The sequence below is a fragment of the Salmo trutta genome, chromosome 7 (genome assembly GCF_901001165.1).
Source record: "Salmo trutta chromosome 7, fSalTru1.1, whole genome shotgun sequence".
Taxonomy (NCBI): Eukaryota; Metazoa; Chordata; class Actinopteri; order Salmoniformes; family Salmonidae; genus Salmo; species Salmo trutta.
In genome coordinates this window covers 32,536,111-32,557,319 of record NC_042963.1, presented here as the reverse complement: position 1 = coordinate 32,557,319, position 21,209 = coordinate 32,536,111, and the positions used below count along the sequence as shown (strand labels likewise).

General features: G+C 41.0%; 1 protein-coding gene across 2 annotated transcripts in view; it reads right to left on the bottom strand.

Annotated features, from left to right (window-relative positions):
- The window catches only part of mapk8ip2 (mitogen-activated protein kinase 8 interacting protein 2), a 151,016-nt gene that overhangs the window by 32,095 nt on the left and 97,712 nt on the right, over positions 1-21,209 (bottom strand). For both annotated transcript variants that reach the window (XM_029758631.1, XM_029758632.1), the window contains exon 2: positions 20,999-21,104. In XM_029758631.1, the coding sequence (XP_029614491.1) occupies positions 20,999-21,104 (106 nt within the window). The remainder of the gene's footprint in view (positions 1-20,998; positions 21,105-21,209) is intronic.

The window sequence follows — 21,209 nt, the reverse complement described above, 5'->3', positions numbered from 1 at the left end:
TAAAATGGTGTATAATACTTGTATGTGTGAGAAATTTGAATTATGAGATTTTTGTTGTTTTGAATTTGGCGCTCTGCTATTTCACTGGCTGTTGGAGACATGGGACGCTACCATCCCACATACCCTAGAGAAGTTAAGGTGTCCCTGTTCCCACCTGCATTTGTGGGATATTGTTTTGTGTGAGTGCATTGTTTTGTGTGAGTGCATACACCACGTAGTTCACGTTCGTTGTATCTTTATTGTTTTTTGTTTAAGTTTTCACTGCAAATAAAGATGTGGAACTCAACACAGGCTGCGCCTTGGTCCGTCCATTATCACGACCGTGACAGAATATCCCACCAATGCAGGACCAAGCAGCGTGTTATGGAGGTTAAGAAGTTTTGGACATGGGAGGAAATCATGGGAGGATGTGAGACCCTTCCTTGGAAGGAGACACCAAGGAAGGTGGAAGGACAGCGATGACGCTGGGGTCTGCGGCCACAGAAACCCCAAGATTTTTTGGGGGGGGGAAGGGGGGGGCACATGGAGCTGTCGACTGAGCAGCGGGTAGTGCAGGAGCCCGTTTGGGAGTCGGTGGAGGAATTCAAGGAAAGACACCGGAAAGAGGTGGTTATTATTCGCAAATGGAAGAAACACAAAAGAACTGTCAATCTCCCTCGACCTGGGGCTCCATGCAAGATCTCACCTCGTGGAGTTGCAATGATCATGAGAACAATGATGAATCAGCCCAGAACTACACGGGAGGATCTTGTCAATGATCTCAAGGCAGCTGGGACCATAGTCACCAAGAAAACAATTGTTAACACACTACGCCGTGAAGGACTGAAATCCTGCAGCGCCCGCAAGGTCCCCCTGCTCAAGAAAGCACATATACATGCCCGTCTGAAGTTTGCCAATGAACATCTGAATGATTCAAAAGACAACAGGCTGAAAATGTTGTGGTCAGATGAGACCAAAATGGAGCTCTTTGGCATCAACTGAACTCGCCGTGTTTGGAGGAGGAGGAATGCTGCCTATGACTGCAAGAACACCATCCCCACCGTCAAACATGGAGGTGGAAACATTATGCTTTGGGGGTGTTTTTCTGCTAAGGAGACAGGACAACCTCACCGCATCAAAGGGACGATGGACGGGGCAATGTACCGTCAAATCTTGGGTGAGAACCTCCTTCCCTCTGCCAGGGCATTGAAAATGGGTCGTGGATGGTTATTCCAGCATGACAATGACCCAAAACACACAGCCAAGGCAACAAAGGAGTGGCTCAAGAAGAAGCACATTAAGGTCCTGGAGTGGCCTAGCCAGTCTCCAGACCTTAATCCCATAGAAAATCTGTGGAGGGAGCTGAAGGTTCGAGTTGCCAAACGTCAGCCTCGAAACCTTAATGACTTGGAGAAGATCTGCAAAGAGGAGTGGGACAAAATCCCTCCTGAGATGTGTGCAAACCTGGTGGCCAACTACAAGAAATGTCTAACCTCTATGATTGCCAACAAGGGTTTTGCCACCAAGTACTAAGTCATTTTTTTGCAGAGGGGTCAAATACTTATTTCCCTCATTAAAATGCAACTCATTTTATAACATTTTTTTACATGCATTTTTCTGGATTTTTTTGTTGTTATTCTGTCTCTCACTGTTCAAATAAACCTACCATTAAAATTATAGGCTGATCATTTCTTTGTCAGTGGGCAAACGTACAAAATCAGCAGGGGATCAAATACTTTTTTCCCTCACTGTATGTACATACTGTACTCTATACCATCTACTCCATCTTGCCTATGCCGTTCGGCCATCGCTCATTCATATATTTTTATGTACATATTCTTATTCATTCCTTTACACTTGCGTGTATAAGGTAGTTGTTGAGAAATTGGTTAGAGGTTAGATTACTTGTTAGATATTACTGCATGGTCGGAACTAGAAGCACAAGCATTTCGCTACGCTCGCATTAACATCTGCTAACCATGTGTATGTGACAAATAACATTTGATTTGATTTGATTTGTGCATTCCTGGTGTAACTCGGGCAGTTGTTGTTGCCATCCTGTACCTGTCCCGCAGGTGTGATTTTCGGATGTCCCGATCCTGTGCAGGTGTTGTTACACGTGGTCTGCCACTGCGAGGACAATCAGCTGTCCGTCCTGTCTACCTGTAGCGCTGTTTTAGGTGTCTCACAGTACGGACATTGTAATTTATTGCCCTGGCCACATCTGCAGTCCTCATGCCTCCTTGCAGCATGCAAAGCATGTTCATGCAGTTGAGCAGGGACCTTGGGCATCTCTCTTTTGGTGTTTTTTAGAGTCAGTAGAAAGGCCTCTTTAGTGTCATAACTGTGACCTTAATTGCCTACTATCTGTAAGCTGTTAGTGTCTTAACGACCGCTCCACAGGTGCATGTTCGTTAATTGTTTATGGTTCATTGAACAAGCATGGGAAACAGTGTTTAAACCCTTACAATGAAGATCTGTGAAGTTATTTGGATTTTTACAAATTATCTTTGAAAGACAGGGTCCTGAAAAAGGGATGTTTCTTTTTTTGCTGAGTTTATTTAGATGGCTTTCTGACATGTATCCCTATAATCTGAACCCGTGTTCGTTGATAACCCTATTGAATAAAACTCCACAGTAATATATGTTGGCCAGCAAGTGGAAATATTTTCAGCGGGTGAATTAAATGTATTCAGCAGGTGCAAGGGAACCACGCCTGTAAAGCCTGCTACGCACCTGCATAAGGTAAGTCTGAATACCAACTACTGAGAAGACCGTATCAAAGGCGTACATTTCCTGAGTCAGAATCGGCCCATAGAGCACAGCTAATAGGGAGAATACCTCTATTGAACCATAACAGGAACAACAGCTACAATGGAATACTTTAGCAAGCTCCCATTTACAGTTATAAAAATATGACTACAAATCACAATATAGAGTATGTTGCATTGGGTTACGACTGAGAGCAGTCTGCTGGCATGCACCTGGCTGGCTGGTAGTGTGTTTCGCTGCTGTGTTTTTGGGAGTGTGTTCTTGTTTCAGAATTAACTCTGTATCCACAGGCTAAGAGGAGCATGATTAGACTTCCAGACTCTCAGCTCTCATTTAGGGGATGGCAGGCATGATTCGAAATGTTGGAGCTAACTGAAGCAGCTCTCTATATTTATATTGTAGGAAGGAGAAAATTGCTGTAATATGTGTTAATGTGTTAGTTTGCTTTGTGTCACATTATCGGTTCATCACATTCTACGAGTATATATCCAATAACAGGAAACCAAACTCACATATTTATATTAAATCTATGTTAATCCTAAAACAGATGGATTAATATTGATTACCTCCTGATTTATCAATATCATCTAGACACTGGTGATTGATTAAAAACCCTAATGGCTTTTCTCATCGCCCTAATTATATTTCTAACACCAGCAATGATGTCATTCCTTCTCTGTAAATCAGTGCACATAGAGGAGAGATCTACCAGAGTACAGTATCTGAGAGACACAGACCCACAGACCCTATTTGTCTTCTACCGTTTTGCTAGGTCATTCTATGAATAATGCATATGAACAGGGGCATTAATCACTGTTAGAGAGAGAGATAAAGAGAGATGAAAGAACAGGGAAGAAAAGGAAAAATATAAAGTACATTCATAAAGTATTTATACTTTTTGTTGTTGTGATACAGCCTGAATTGTAAATTGATTAAACAATGTTTTTCTCACCCATCTACACACTATACCCCATAATTACAAAGTGAAAACATGTTTTGAAAATGAATTACAGAAATATATAATTTGCATAAGTCAAAACTTTGTGGATGCTCCTTTGGCAGCAATTACAGCTGTGAGTCTTGCTGGGTAAGTCTTTATGAGCTTTCCACACCTGAATTTTTCAACATTTATCCATTATTCTTTTCAAAATTCTTCAAGCTCTGTCAAATTGGTTGTTGATCATTGTTTAAATTTTTTTGGTATTAACTATTATAATTTTTTTATATACCCGAAACGTATAACATACAATATACTTGCAGTGAACCCGCTCAACAACTACACCATACCAGTCATTCAACAGACTCCTATTCAGAGCGATACACAGAAGCATCCAGGGTCAATGCCCTGCTCAAGGGAACATTGACAAATCTCCCACCAGGCCAAAAGAATGTGAACCCGAACCCCCCAAGATCCCCCCACAGTTCCCCAATAGCTGTCCCTCAACCATCCGAGACCCCTCCCACAGTCCCCCCCCCCCCGGAAAAAAAATAAAAATAAAAAATACAAATAATTTCATTCCCCACCCCCAAGAACCACCCAATGCACCAACAACCAAGAGAATGAACTAAAGAGAAAAAAGACAGAAGAAAACAGCAAACCACAATGCAAAATATATATATATATATTTTTTAAAGCAAAGGACATCAAGGACAACTAAAATCATAACAGCAATGCCAACTGTATATGTTTGTGTGCATGTCTGGCACTATTACATGTATGTGTGTGTTCTTGTATGCATATTTATTTGAATGAGAGCGTGTGCATATGCATGTGTACAAACACCTGCATGGCATCAGCCTCAGGCAAACCGGCATTAGCTGTCAAAAACGCTGTTTTATTTGACTTTATTTTTTACTTTTATCTTCGACTATCATTCTATCTCCAGCACAGTAACTCCACTCACACTTGTCTCCAATTCCACATCCCAACCCTCAGCTTCCCTCAGCCCATCCCACCTATCTTTGCTGGCCACCCTCTTTGGATTTTTATTAAGCAACATATATCTTTCAACTATGCTGTGATGTTTAATGTACAATTTCAATCTATCTAATCGAATAGAAACCACATATTGCGAGTTGAAGATAAATACTTTTACTAAGAGTATTAGTATATAAGTAATTGATTGACCCGGTCTCTCCAGTTCTCCTAACAGTACTATTTCTAGGGTCAATTTTAGATCAACGCTATGCATTTTCAGCCATTCCTGAACCCGAGACCAGAAACAGGCTACCTAAGGGCAATACCAAAATAAATGGTTTAGAATAATTTTAGCTGAAAAGCACGAAGTCTTGAATCTTGCGTTGTTTTATATATCAACTCATACACCCTGTACCATGGAATCTCATACACCCTGTACCATGGAATCGGTACATCAAAAATCTCTTCCCAACTATTTTGCAATCTGTATGGCACAGTTGTCAACATCCTGGTCCTCAAATGAAACTGGTATACTTTCCTATTTCTGCTATTTTTATTCCCTCTGTCACGTTTGTCGTATGATGAAGGAGACCAAGGCGCAGCGTGTGTATCGTTCCACATTTTATTTAAACTGTGAAACTGTGCAAGACATACAAATAAACTAATAAACAAAACAACAAAACGTGACGAAGAGGTGCAACATACACTTACTCAAAATAATCTCCCACAAAACCTAGTGTGAAAATCAATTTAAATATGATCCCCAATTAGAGACAATGATGACCAGCTGCCTCTAATTGGAGATCATCCCCAAAAAAAACAGAAAAAAGAAACTAGAACCAACATAGAAATAAATAAACTAGACAAAACCCCGTCACTCCCTGACTTACTCTACCATAGAAAATAAAAGCTTCCTATGGTCAGGACGTGACAGATGCGGGGCGCCGGCACAGGACGAACTGGGCTGTGAAGGCGCACTGGTGACACAGTGCGTAGAGCTGGCGCAGGATATCCTGGGCCGTGGAGGCGCACTGGAGATCTGGAGCGTATGGCTGGCACAACCCGTCCTGGCTGGATGTTCAGTTTAGCCCGGCAAGTGTGGGGTGCTGGCACAGGACAAACTGGGCTGTGAAGGCGTACTGGCGACAGAGTGCGTAGAGCTGGCGCAGGATATCCTGGACCGAGGAGGCGCACTGGAGACCAGGAGCGCTGAGCCGGCACAATCCGTCCTAGCTGAATGCCCACTCTAGCACGGCAAATGCGGGGCACAGGCACAGCGCGCACCGGGCTATGAATGCGCACTGGAGATATAGTGCGCATCACAGCATAACACGGTGCCTGGCGGTTCACCTGCTCCCCACGGTAAGCACGGGGAGTTGGCTCAGGTCTCCACCCTGACTCTGCAAATCTCCCCGTGTGCCCCCCCCCAAAAAAAAAACATGTTGGGGGCTGCCTCGTGCTTCCGTTGTTGCCGAGTTAGTTCCTCGTACCGTTGCCGTTCCTCTCTAGCTGTCTCCACCTGCTTCCATGGCAGGGTCTTGTCCCCTGCCATTACCTCCTCCCAGGTCCAGGACGTCCTCCACTCTCTCTTCTCCCGGGCCCAGGATCCCTGCTCCTCCTGGGCACGCTGCTTGGTCTTTTTGTGGTGGGAGATTCTGTCACGTTTGTCGTATGATGAAGGAGACCAAGGCGCAGCATGTGTATCGTTCCACATTTTATTTAAACTGTGAAACTATGCAAGACATACAAATAAACTAATAAACAAAACAACAAACCATGACGAAGAGGTGCAACATACACTTACTCAAAATAATCTCCCACAAAACCTAGTGGGAAAAACAACTACTTAAATATGATCCCCAATTAGAGACAACGATGACCAGCTGTCTCTAATTGGAGATCATCCCCAAAAAAACAACGTAGAAATACAGAAACTAGAACCCCACATAGAAATACATAAACTAGACAAAAACCCCAACATAGAAAAAAGAAACTAGAACCAACATAGAAATAAATAAACTAGACAAAACCCCCTGTCACGCCCTGACCTACTCTACCATAGAAAATAAAAGCTTTCTATGGTAAGGACGTGACACCTCTGCCAGTTTTGATCCTTTATATTGGGCAGACAGACCAGTTCTCTACCTCCTCCCGCTGCCACCTGCCTCCTCCATTTTTGGGGTAATGCTGTAATCAAATGGTTGTACTCTTGGATTGAGCAGACCTTCCCATACAATTCTGATAACTCCATGAAGGACATAACTCCACCATTCCAATTTATAATATAATTTAAGAACAAAATACCCTTTTCAAACATCTATCCCATAAATACTGGTATTTTATCAAACAGCACATTTGAGTTCAGCCATAATATTTGTTGCAACATTTCCTCTATCTTTTCAGGGGGATGAAATTGAAATTGTAGCCAGCTCTGCAATGCTTGTTTGAAAAAGAGAGATACTTTGAAAAAAGTATCATTTTTAATTCATTGAAAATGAGACATGGCAATCTGCACAAAGGCAAAAAGGCAATTTTTCAACAATGGATGAACTTTTAGTAATCTACTTGAGAATCATTTAGGGTTCAAGTAAAACTTTTGAATAAGTGTCGCTTTTAGAGAGAGGTTTAGTGTTTTATATTTAATAATCTCAACCCACCCAATTCCTACTCATTATATAGATAGGCACACTTTATTTTGTCTGGTTTAGCGTCCCAGATAAAGCAAAATCTTTTTTGCTCATATGATTTTAAAAATGAATCATCAGGAGTAGGCAGCACCATAAGTAAGTGAGTAACCTGAGATATGACTAAGGAGTTAATCAGGGCAATTTTTCCATAAATAGAAAGGCATAGTGCCTTGGAAAAGTATTCATCCCCCTTGGCGTTTTTCCTATTTTGTTGCATAATAACCTGTAATTTAAATGGATTTTTATTTGGATTTCATGTAACGGACATACACAAAATAGTCCAAATTGGTGAAGTGAAATGAAAAAAATAAGTTGTTTAAAAAAATTCTTAAAAATAGAAAACGGAAAAGAATATGTATTCACCCCGTTTGCTATGAAGCCCCTAAATAAGATCTGGTGCAACCAATTACCTTCAGAAGTCACATAATTAGTTAAATAAAGTCCACCTGTGTGCAATCTAAGTGTCACATGATCTGTCACATGATCTCAGTATATATACACCTGTTCTGAAAGGCCCCAGAGTCTGCAACACCACTAAGCAAGGGGCACAACCAAGCAAGTGATACCATGAAGACCAAGGAGCCCTCCAAACAGGTCAGGGACAAAATTGTTAAGTACAGATCAGGGTTGGGTTATAAAAAATATCAGAAACTTTGAACATCCCACAGAGCACCATTAAATACAGAGCTCAAAAAAATAAAGGGAACACTAAAATAACACATCCTAGATCTGAATGAATGAAATAATCTTATTAAATACGTTTTTCTTTACATACTTGAATGTGCTGACAACAAAATCACACAAAAATAATCAATGGAAATCCAATATATCAACCCATGGAGGTCTGGATTTGGAGTCACACTCAAAATTAAAGTGGAAAACCACACTACAGGCTGATCCAACTTTGATGTAATGTCCTTAAAACAAGTCAAAATGAGGCTCAGTAGTGTGTGTGGCCTCCACGTGCCTGTATGACCTCCCTACAACGCCTGGGCATGCTCCTGATGAGGTGGCGGATGTTCTCCTGAGGGATCTCCTCCCAGACCTGGACTAAAGCATCCACCAACTCCTGGACAGTCTGTGGTGCAACGTGGCGTTGGTGGATGGAGCGAGACATGATGTCCCAGATGTGCTCAATTGGATTCAGGTCTGGAGAACGGGCGGGCCAGTCCATAGCATCAATGCCTTCCTCTTGCAGGAACTGCTGACACACTCCAGCCACATGAGGTCTAGCATTGTCTTGCATTAGGAGGAACCCAGGGCCAACCGCACCAGCATATGGTCTCACAAGGGGTCTGAGGATCTCATCTCGGTACCTAATGACAGTCAGGCTACCTCTGGCGAGCACATGGAGGGCTGTGCGGCCCCCCAAAGAAATGCCACCCCACACCATGACTGACCCACCGCCAAACCGGTCATGCTGGAGGATGTTGCAGGCAGCAGAACGTTCTCCACGGCGTCTCCAGACTCTGTCACATCTGTCACATGTGCTCAGTGTGAACCTGCTTCATCTGTGAAGAGCACAGGGCACCAGTGGCGAATTTGCCAATCTTGGTGTTCTCTGGCAAATGCCAAACGTCCTGCACGGTGTTGGGCTGTAAGCAGAACCCCCACCTGTGGACGTCGGGCCCTCATACCACCCTCATTGAGTCTGTTTCTGACCGTTTGAGCAGACACATGCACATTTGTGGCCTGCTGGAGGTAATTTTGCAGGGCTCTGGCAGTGCTCCTCCTGCTCCTACTTGCACAAAGGCGGAGGTAGCAGTCCTGCTGCTGGGTTGTTGCCCTCCTACGGCCTCCTCCACGTCTCCTGATGTACTGGCCTGTCTCCTGGTAGCGCCTCCATGCTCTGGACACTACGCTGACACACACCAAACCTTCTTGCCACAGCTCGCTTTGATGTGCCATCCTGGATGAGCTGCACTACCTGAGCCACTTGTGTGGGTTGTAGACTCCGTCTCATGCTACCACTAGAGTGAAAGCACTGACAGCATTCAAAAGTGACCAGAACATCAGCTAGGAAGCTTATTAAGAACTGAGAAGTGGTCTGTGGTCACCACCTGCCGAACCACTCCTTTATTGGGGGTGTCTTGCTAATTGCCTATAATTTCCACCTGTTGTCTATTCCATTTGCACAACAGCATGTGAAATTTACTGTCAATCAGTGTTGCTTCCTAAGTGGACAGTTTGATTTCACAGAAGTGTGATTGACTTGGAGTTACCTTGTGTTGTTTAAGTGTTCCCTTTATTTTTTGGGGCAGGGTACATTATTAAAAATGGAAAGAATATGGCACCACAACAAACCTGACAAGAGAGGGCTGCCCACCAAAACTCACAGACCAAGCAAGGAGGGCATTAATCAGAGACAACAAAGAGACCAAAGATAACCCTGAAGGAGCTGCAAAGCTCCACAGCGGAGATTGGAGTATCTATCCATTGGACCACTAAGCTGTACACTCCACAGAGCTGGGCTTTACAGAAGAGTGGCCAGAAAAAAGCCATTGCTTAAAGAAACAAATAAGCCAAAAGGCATGTGGGAGACGCCCCAAACATATGGAAGAAGGTACTCTGGTCAGATGAGACAAAAATGTAGCTTTTTGGCCATCAAGGAAAACGCTATGTCTGGTGCAAACCCAACACCTCTCATCACTCCGAGAACACCATCCCCATGGTTGTGGCAGCATCATGCTGTGGGGATGTTTTTCATCGGCAGGGCCTGGGAAACTGGTCAGAACTGAAGGAATGATGGATGCCTCTAAATACAGGGAAATTCTTGAGGGAAACCTGTTTCAGTCTTCCAGAGATTTGAGACTGAGACAGAGGTTCACCTTCCAGCAGGACAATGACCCTAAGCTAAAGCAACAATCGAGTGGTTTAAGCGGAAACATTTAAATGTCTTGGAATGGCCTAGTCAAAGCCCAGACCTTAATCCAATTGAGAATCTGTGGTATGACTTAAAGATTGCTGTACACCAGTGGAACCCATCCAACTTGAAGGAGCTGGAGCAGTTTTGCCTTGAAGAAGGGGCAAAATTCCCAGTGACTAGATGTTCCAAGCTCATTAAGACATGCCCCAAGGGACTTGCAGCTGTAATTGCTGCAAAAGATGGCTCTACAAAGTATTGGCTTTGGGGGGTGAATAGTTATGCACACGCAAGTTTTCTGTTTTTTTGTCTTATTTCTTGTTTGTTTCACAATAAAAAATATTTTGCATCTTCAAAGAGGTAGGCATGTTGTGTAAATCAATTGATACAAACCCCCCAAAAAATCAATTTTAATTCCAGGTTGTAAGGCAACAAAATAGGAAAAATACCAAGGGGGTGAACAATTTCGCAAGCCACTGTATTTACCTCTCCATGGTTGCAGGATCTTGTCTATTTTTACAAGTTTTCTATTGAAATTTATTGTGGAGAGCTTATTTACATATTTTGTGATATGAATACCAAGTATGTCTACTTCGCCATCAGCCCATTTCATAGGTTAACTGCAGGGTAATGTAAAAGTTGTATTTTTTAAAGATCCAATACATAATATTGTACACTTATCATAATTAGGTTTTAGTCCAGAGAGTGCAGAAAAGTTATCTTCAATGAGACATTGCAGGGATTTAGCTTGCGGACTTAATATAAAACTTGAGTCATCGATATACATGGACACCTTTGTTTTTAAGCCTTGGATTTCTAATCCTCTAATGTTGTTATTGGGTCTGATTTTAATAGCTAGCATTTCGATGGCCATAATGAATAGATATGGTGACAGCGGACACCCTTGTTTAACCTGTTACGGATAGGGGGCAGTATTTTCACGGCCGGATAAAAAACGTACCCGATTTAATCTGATTATTACTCCTGCCCAGAAACTAGAATATGCATATAATGATTAGCTTTGTATAGAAAACACTCCAAAGTTTCTAAAACTGTTTGAATGGTGTCTGTGAGTATAACAGAACTCATTTGGCAGGCCAAAACCTGAGAAGATTCCAAACAGGAAGCGCCCTCTCTGACCATTTTTTGCCCTTCTTGATCATCTCTATCCAATACAGGGGATCTCTGCTGTTACGTGACACTTCCTATGGCTCCCATGGGCTCTCAGAAGGCAGCAAAAAGCTGAATGACGTAATTCCAAGCCCTGGCTGAAAAGCTTTAGTCATTTGCTAAGTGGTCTATCAGCGGACAATGGGACTGATGCTCATGCACGAGACGACCCCATGTTTTTATTCTATCGTCTTTGAACGGATACAACAACTCCCGGTCGGAATATTATCGCTTTTTTACGAGGAAATTAGCATAAAGATTTTAAACAGCGGTTGACCTGCTTCGAAGTACGGTAATGGAATATTTAGATTTTTTTTGTCACGAAATGCGTCGTGCTCGTAACCCTTCTTTACCATTCGGATAGTGTCTTGAACGCACGAACAAAACGCCGCTGTTTGGATATAACTATGGATTATTTGGGACCAAACCAACATTTGTTATTGAAGTAGAAGTCCTGGGAGTGCATTCTGACGAAGAACACCAAAGGTAATCAAACTTTTCTAATAGTAAATTGGAGTTTGGTGAAGGCTAAACTTGCTGGGTGTCTAAATAGCTAGCCCTGTGATGCCGGGCTATCTACTGAGAATATTGCAAAATGTGCTTTCACCGAAAAGCTATTTTAAAATCGGACATATCGAGTGCATAGAGGAGTTCTGTATCTATAATTCTTAAAATAATTGTTATGTTTTTCGTGAACGTTTATCGTGAGTAATTTAGTAAATTCACTGGAAGTTTGCGGGGGGTATGCTAGTTCTGAACGTCACATGCTAATGTAAAAAAGCTAGTTTTTGATATAAATATGAACTTGATTGAACAAAACATGCATGCATGTATAACATAATGTCCTAGGGTTGTCATCTGATGAAGATCATCAAAGGTTAGTGCTGCATTTAGCTGTGGTTTTGTTTTTTGTGACATTATATGCTAGCTTGAAAAATGGGTGTCTGATTATTTCTGGCTGGGTACTCTGCTGACATAATCTAATGTTTTGCTTTCGCTGTAAAGCCTTTTTGAAATCGGACAGTGTGGTTAGATAAAGGAGAGTCTTGTCTTTAAAATTGTGTAAAATAGTCATATTGTTGAAAAATTGAAGTTTTCGGATTTTAGAGGAGTTTGTATTTCGCGCCACGCCCATCATTGGATATTGGAGCAGGTGTTCCGCTAGCGGAACGTCTAGATGTAAGAGGTTAACTCCTCTTGACAATTCAAAACTCTCTGAGATGTAGCTGTTATTTACTATTTTACACCTGACGTTGTTATACATTATTTGTACATATTTTATAAGAGAATCACCGAAATTGAAAAAATCCAGGCACTTATAAATAAAATCCAGTCTTACTTTATGTAATGCCTTTTCAAAATCCGCTATAAATACCAGGCCTGGCTTCTTAGATGTTTCATTATGTTCTATTATTTCTAGTAGTTGTGGTATATTATCTCTAATGTATTGTCCATGTAAAAAACCTGTCTGATCAGGATGAACAATACGTGGTGAAACCCTTTTAATTCTGAGTGCTATGCATTTCGCTAGTATTTTTGCATCACAACATTGAAGTGTAAGGGGCCTCCAGTTTTTTAGATAGACTGAGTCTTTCTATTTGCCATCTGGGTCTTGTTTTAATAATAGAGAAATCAGACCGTCCTGCTGAGTACCTGACAAACTACCATTTCTATAGGAGTAGTTAAAACAATCTAACAATGGAGTTTTTAGTATATCAAAAAAGGCTTGATTGTATCTCTTCCAGTATGCCATTAAGCCCTGGGGATTTTCCAGGCTGAAAGGATTTAATAGCCTCAAAAAGTTATTCCTCTTTAATCTTCATTCAGTGGGAGAAGATGAGACGGAAAAGAGAACATCTGCCTAGAATATTTAGCTTCCTCTTTAAAAATATCATTAGGAGAATCAGTAATGAGTTTCTGCAAATAATTTTTGTTAGCCTACCTCTATTGGATATTCATAAAGAATTTTGTGCATTTTTCTCCATATTCCATCCAGTTTGCTTTATTTTTGTAATAGATTACATGAAATCATTCTTGAATAAGTTCCTCAAGTTCTTTTGGTTTTTCCTCTAACTTATTTTGCATCTCTGTAGTATCGTTATTATTGCTATCTACCTGTACTATCAGTTCATGGATTTCCCTTGTTTGTCTTGTCTCTTTAGCCAGAAACTGCTTTTTAATTACTGATGAATATTGAATTAAATGACCTCTGAAGGTACATTTAAAGGTATCCCAAACAATAAGGGGTTTTGCTGAACCAATATTATACTTGAAAAATTAAGTTATAAATTATTTTGTCTTTTTTAACTTTTAGTACATTTCTAATATCCCCATCCACGTGGTAAATCTATAAAAGTTATGTGAATGCTAATTAGATAATGATCCGATCGCATTCTGTCTCCTTATAAAACTTTTTTAACCTTTGATGCAAGAGCGAAAGAGACAAGAAAGTAGTCAAGACGACTAGCTTGATTAAGTCTCCTCCATGTATATCTCACTAGGTCAGGGATTTTTAGTCTCTAAATATCCACTATTTCTAATGTGTCCATAATATTTGAGATTTCCTTAAGGGCACGGTGGATCATCCTGATTTGGACTATATAGATTAATGACCCAAATCTCTTTTTTGTCCACTTTCATATTCAACAAGATCCATCTTCCTTGCAAATCATTCCTGACTATTTGCACATTCAGATAGAAATGTTTGTTATTTAATATCATCACACCTTCTGAGTTCCTTTGTCCATGACAGAAAATTATTTCACCACCCCATTCCTTTTTCCACGCAACTTCATTTAAGGGTGTAGAGTGAGTTTCCTGTAAACAGTATATGTTATATTGCTTTTCTTTTAGCCACGTAAAGACTGATCTTTTTTTAATAATCTGCTAAACTGTTACAATTATAACTGGCTATACTTATTTCACCCTTTACCATAACTAGATACTATTCTCAGTCTAAATTGACCATAATTAGTGCTTGTAAAGTTACTGCCATCAGAGGTATTATGACGGTCAAAATTAGAGCTTTCAAATGTCTGATATTTAGAATTCAAGAAATAGGTTCTAGCAATATTTTGTTTTATTCCCTTGCCTGTGAGCCAATGCCAGAGATATTAGAAAATTGAGACAAGATATTATGTGTGTAGAAAATCTGAGTAGGTTGATGTTGTTGGATTTTACATTTTGAACATTGAGATATTAAATAAATGATAGAGAAGAAGCATAGAATATTAGGAGTGAAAGAGACGACTGGGTTTTATGTCAGAAGTTAATGGTTTTCTGTAGAAAGCCAGATGGCGTTGGAATGTGTTGGGGGATGGGAGGAAAGCACCATGTTGATACAGGAAAGACAGGTGGACATATGTGGATTAGGTAAGGTCGGGAGGTAAGGTCAGATCCCCTTAAGGGAGTAATAAGGGTTTTGTATCCTGTTACCCTTTTCCTGTTGAACCATAAAATGCAAGGATTGGAAAGAAGGAGGAGTGTCTTAAGTGGGTTGTATATAACTGTGATGGAGAGAAATGTTTTGCTGTCTGAATACAGCTGTACAGAACCCTTGGGAAGAATTAAACTTGGTTAAAGCTTATCTAGTGTCCGTGAGTTATTTACTCTGAAAAATAAGAACCTAACAATGTGTATGATATTGGATGTGATTTAGTAAGCCTGTGTACGATGTCTGTATAAGAGTAAGACTATAATATGTGCTGTCCAAATAAATAATAACTCCGCCAATTTTCATGGTTGAGTGTCTGTGTGTGTAACATGTAGTGCATATAGCCTTAATATTCATGATGATAATTGTAATCCTTATCATATCACCGTCATAGTTGCATCATAATTACCTTTAATATCATTGAAAAACACATCCCAGCATTTCCATAGCAATTGACGTTACACATGATCATGAAAGAGACCTTGCATTACTCTAGAGACAGCTTCACTACAGTACAAATGTGTTCCGTACAATTTGTTATTATTCCCCAATGCCCCAATTCTGATATCTTCCCCTTGCTTGTAGCAAACATATATAAACTTGTAGACAAATACATAAAAAACATAGACAAACAAGAAACATATTAAATTATAAAATAGTTCTCGACAATAGAGAGAGAGGTAGAGAAGAGAAGAGAAAAGAGAGAAAGAGAGAGTGAGAGAAGAGGGCGAGATCAGGTGTGTGTATGTATAAGTCCGTATGTGTAAGCGAGCATGTAATTGAGTACATGTGTGTTTATATCCACTTTATAGTTTTGAGATATTTTTACAGTTCCCATAATTTCTTTTTTTCGTAACCTGAAGTCCCTGTAGAATTTAGTACAGCCATGGTGTTATGGAGCTGTCTCAGAATAGCTGTCTATCTATAAAGAGTTTGTCCACAATGAGAAAGGCACGCTTACCCTTCTCCCACTGTTGCTTCTGTACCGGATACAGTCTCTTACGACGTTCGTTTATCTCCCCTGGAAATTGGTCATTGAGACCGAATTTGGTCCCTTCAAGATCCTTTCCCATGCTTTTGATCAGCTCCTTTTGTTGGTAGTGTTCAAATTTTGCAATGATCCTTGTTGATGATCGTTAGATAACCGTTTTCAGATCATGCCAAAGATTTTCAAGTTGATTTATGGCAAACCTGTAACCCGGCCACTCAGGAACATTCACTGTCTTCTTGGTAATCAACTCCAGTGTAGATTTGGCCTTGTGTTTTAGGTTATTGTCCTGCTGAAAGATGAATTCATCTCCCAGTGTCTGGTGGAAAGCAGATTGAACCAGGTTTTCCTCTAGGATTCTGGCTGTGCTTAGCTCCATTCGGTTACTTTTTTATCCTGAAAAACTTCCCAGTCCTTAATGATTACAAGCATACCAATAACATGGTGCAGCCACCACTATGTGTGAAAATATGGAGAGCGGTATTATGTCGTATTGGATTTGTCCCAAACATGACACTTTGTTTCAGGACAAAAAGTGAATTGCTTTGACAATTTTTTTGCAGCATTACTTTAGTGCCTTGTTGCAAACAGGATGCATGTTTTGGGATATTTATATTCTATACAGGCTTCTTCTTTTCACTCTGTCAATTAGGTTAGTATTGAGGAGTAACTACAATGTTGTTGATCCATCCTCAGTTTTCTCCTACATTATCACAGCCATTAAACTCTGAAGCTGTTTTATTAAGGTCACCATTGGCCTCATGGTGAAATCCCTGAGCGGTTTCCTTCCTCTCCGGCAGCTGAATTAGGAAGGACGCCTGTATCTTTGTAGTGACTGGGTGTATTGATACACCATCCAAAGTGTAATTAATAACATCACCATGCTTAAATGAATATTCAATGTCTGCTTTTTTTACCCATCTACCAATAGGTGCCCTTCTTTGCAAGGCATTGAGAAAACCTCCCTGGTCTTTGAATATGTGTTTGAACTGTACTGCTCAACTGAGGGACCTTACATATAATTATATGTGTGGGGTACAGAAATTACGTAGTCATTCAAAAATCATGGTAAACACTATTATTGCACACCGAGTGAGTCCATGCAACTTATTATGTGACTTGTTAAGGACATTTTTAATCCTGAACTTTAGTCTTGCCATAACGAAGGGCAATACATGACCTTTCAGCTGTTCATTTTGTTTTCATTTGTACACATTTCTAAAAACATAATTCCACTTTGACATTATGGTGTATTGTGTGTAGGCCAGTGATAAAACATCTCCATTTAAACAATTTTGAATTCAGGTTGTGTGAATACTTTCAGAAGGTACTGTGCGAGACAGAGACATAAGAAAGAAAGAAAGAAAGAAAGAAAGAAAGAAAGAAAAGAGTAGGGAGGTAAAGGGAGACACTCCTTTCATCTGATAGCTCAGTGATTCATGCCTGGGTCTGACTCAAAGGACTTGTAGTCTTCTGTCTGCTCCCAACAGACTGACTCCCCTCCCTCTTTCTCTCGCTCTCTTGCATTCATTCATTCTGTTTTTCTCTCTACTAATTTCTCTATTCTACTCCCAAAGATTGATAGATGCCAATGTAACGGCTAACAGGAAAATGAGCCATCTGCTTCCACCTGACCAGGCGTTCACTGAGATTCATTATAAGGGGTAAACAGAGGAGGGAAAACAACTTCGACTCATGCTCATTTCTAGCTCATCTCTTGAGCTCGTCTGTAGCTTATTTCTAACTCCCAGACACAGACAGACACAGTCAGGTCATGAGACTGCAGGGAAACATGCAGAAACTGTCAGGAGAAATCAGACTCAGGGATAACCTCCCTCTCCTCTCCACTGAAGCATTATGGGAAATATAGGCCAGTGTTCTCTACTCTCCCTTCCTCTCCTCTTTACTCAATCTGCATAAGAATCACAGTGAGAACATGTTTACCTGTGAAAGTACCAAAGTTAGTAAAAATAATACTACTACAACATAATCATTCATGTTATTCAGAATGTCAATATTAGGGATTACAAACCACTGGATTTGCTTCTCTGTGTGTGATGGGGAAATTATCTATTATTAGGTTTATTATTTCTGTATATATGTGCAGTATGTGTATGTGCTGGCATGTAAGTATCGCAGCTTACTACAATTCAACCAAGTGGAAAAACATCATTACACACATGAAAATATCTATGTTTTCTTCATTCTCAAAGCATTCTGTGTCATCTTCAAAAATACATTAGTGACTGCAACAGTTTCCACCAATAGGATGGAGGGAGGCATGGGCTTATGTTGTCAAAACATGACATTTTAAAGCTTTCAAATCTTCTCTCCAACTAAATGCCCTTTCTGGTATTTTAAGAAATTAGATGATTGAAGACTCATATCTCTGTTACTGACGTAATCAGTTTAAGAGAGTTTATGATGGTGTGTATGTGTGTGTGTGTGTGTGTTTGTTTACTGTATTTGATTGGGTGATTGTCATCTACCAGTCTCAAGCCATTGTCAGTCGTTAAGCCTCTCTCACACAGTCAGTGGTTTCTGTTAGTATACACACGTGCCAACATTTGTGTGTTTGTGTATGTGTATATGTATAGTGCATTCGGAAAGTATTCAGTACCCCTCCTTTTTCTACATTTTGTTACGTTACAGCCTTATTCTTAAATGTATTAAATATTTTTTCCCCCTCATCAATCTACACACAATACCCCATAATGACAAAAAAAATGTTTTTTAGATTTTTTTGAAAATGTATAAAAAATAAAAACAGAAATACCTTATTTACATAAGTATTCTGACCCTTTGCTATGAGACTCGAAATTGAGCTCAGGTGCATCCTGTTTCCATTGATCATCATTGAGATGTTTCTACAACTTGACTGAGTCCACCTGTGGTAAATGTGGAAAAGCACACACCTGTATATATAAGATCCCACAGTTTATGGTAGAGTGGCCAGACGGAAGCCACTCCTCAGTAAAAGGCACATGACAGCCCACTTGGAGTTTGCCAAAAGGCACCTAAAGGACTCTCAGACCATTAGAAACAAGATTCTCAGGTCTGATGAAACCAAAATTGAACTCTTTGGCCTAAATGCCAAGCGTCACATCTGAAGGAGACCTGGCACCATCACTACGGTGAATAATGGTGCAGGCTAAAATCATGGTGTGGGGATGTTTTTTAGCGGCAGGGACTGGGAGACTAGTCAGGATCGAGGGAAGTATGAAAGGAGAAAAGTACAGAGAGATCCTTGATGAAAACCTGCTCCAGAGCACTCTGGATCTCAGACTGGGGCCAAGGTTCACCTTCGAACAGGACAACAACTTGAAACGCACACATGCACAAACACACACACACACACACACACACACACACACACACACACACACACACACACACACACACACACACACACACACACACACACACACAGAGAACTCTGAAGCTCTGTGTTTAATCCAGAGTGTTGGTCTGATGTCAGCAGGATTAGTTTCTGTGGGGATGAGCAACGTGGTGGGGGTGGGGTTGATTATGTAACATAACACAGAGTAACACCATCTCTGGCATACACCCACACATTTTTGAACTGAGCAGACTGGGACTGTGTGCACCGTTGGGTTATCTGCATTTGAAATATGACATCTTAGATTGTAAGGATACAAGCGTTTCCCTCGACTTGCTTTCTGAGGTTGTATTTTTTTAGGGTCTTCTCTACACATTGACAAATTGCTTTGTAGAAAGGACTTTGCATGTCACTGAAAAAATCTAACTAGATTCCTCTGGCTTTTTGTTGCTGGATTAATGAGGCAGAAGCAAAAACATCCCACTTAGATTTGTGCCATAAGATTAACAGTAGAAACCATCTCTCTCTCTCTCTCTCTCTCTCTCTCTCTCTCTAATCCCTGTATCCCTACACATACAGTGGGGATTCGAGGGAGGAAAAAGGAGGGAGAGAGGGAGAGGAATGAGATAGGAGGGGGTTTCGAGGTAGGAGGAAGGGAGGTTTTCTCTGAGCGGATCTCTGCATAGCACGGAGGAAGGAATGGGCAGACAAGGGAGAGAGGGGAGAAGAGGTAGAAGGGAATGATGAGGGAGGAAGAAGGTTGTCTCTGCATAGCAGCAAACTGCACTGGATCATTCACCCTGTGCTGCAGCCATGGCTCAGAGCCACACAAATAAAACATTCACATCCCTCGGGAGAGAGAGGGGGAGACAAAGACGGAGAGAACGGGGGAGAGAGAGGGGGAAGGAAGAGAGAGAGAGGAGGAGATAAAGATGGAGAGAACGGGGCAGAGAGAGGGGGAGATATGAAAGAGAGGAAACAGACCCAGTGCTTCTCCAGTACTACAGGACTGGATTATTCCTACCAGATCTCGGTCTCTAAAAGGGGATCTGAGTTGTACATTACAGCACAGTTCCATTCATATTCTGCTCTGATGTTGGAGCTGATGTTGATAGGATGGAAATGAAAGAGCAGGGCTGTGCTTAGTGCATCTATAAGGTCACTAATGTAATGACGGCAGCACTGGTCACACAGGTATTAACAGCTAGTTAGACTGTCACTTATATAAGAGATAAGCAGAGCAACACAGAAATTGGCAGTCTATCACTCTCTCTCTCTCTCTCTCTCTCTCTCTCTCTCTCTCTCTCTCTCTCTCTCTCTCTCTCTCTCGCTCTCTCATTTTCGATCTTTCTCTAGCTCACCCTCTCTCTCTACTTGTTATTAACTACCTAAGGGGAACGGCAGACACCATTAGCAACTGTTAATAAAAGCCATGAGCACCACGTGTGGACACAGCCGCACAAAGAAACCCAAACAGTTTGACATACAAGTTGCTTAGCTTCAAATGTGTAGGAAGACATCAATCAATCAAATGTATTTATAAAGCCCTTTTTACATCAGCCGTTGTCACAAAGTGCTGTACAGAAACCCAGCCTAAAACCCCAAACAGCAAGCCATGCAGATGTATTTTTGTTTTATTCTATATGAGGAGATTTTAGTAGTTTGCAGCAGTAGTTTGTAGCCATCTGCAAGTCAATCTATTTAATGATGAGAGCAGAATAGCCACCAGAAAAGTTATTTTAATTACAGACCTGCTGTTTCACTACATTACATTAGTGTGCGTGTGCCTGTGCGTTTGTCTGTGTGCATTCTTGCATGTGTATGTATGCGTGTGTGTTTGTGTCATACCTTTTCATAGGGATCAGAGTCATAGTTGAGTCCTATTCCACAGTCGTCTGTGATTTCAGACAGATCCTCATCATCAAACTCCTCAAGACTAATGTCATGGGAAGGCCTGGAAGAAAAGGAGGGAGAACGTTAAAAGTACACACACATAGTAGACACACCACACCCACCATCATAAACTGGCTTAAACTGATGCTTAAACTGATGTCAGGAG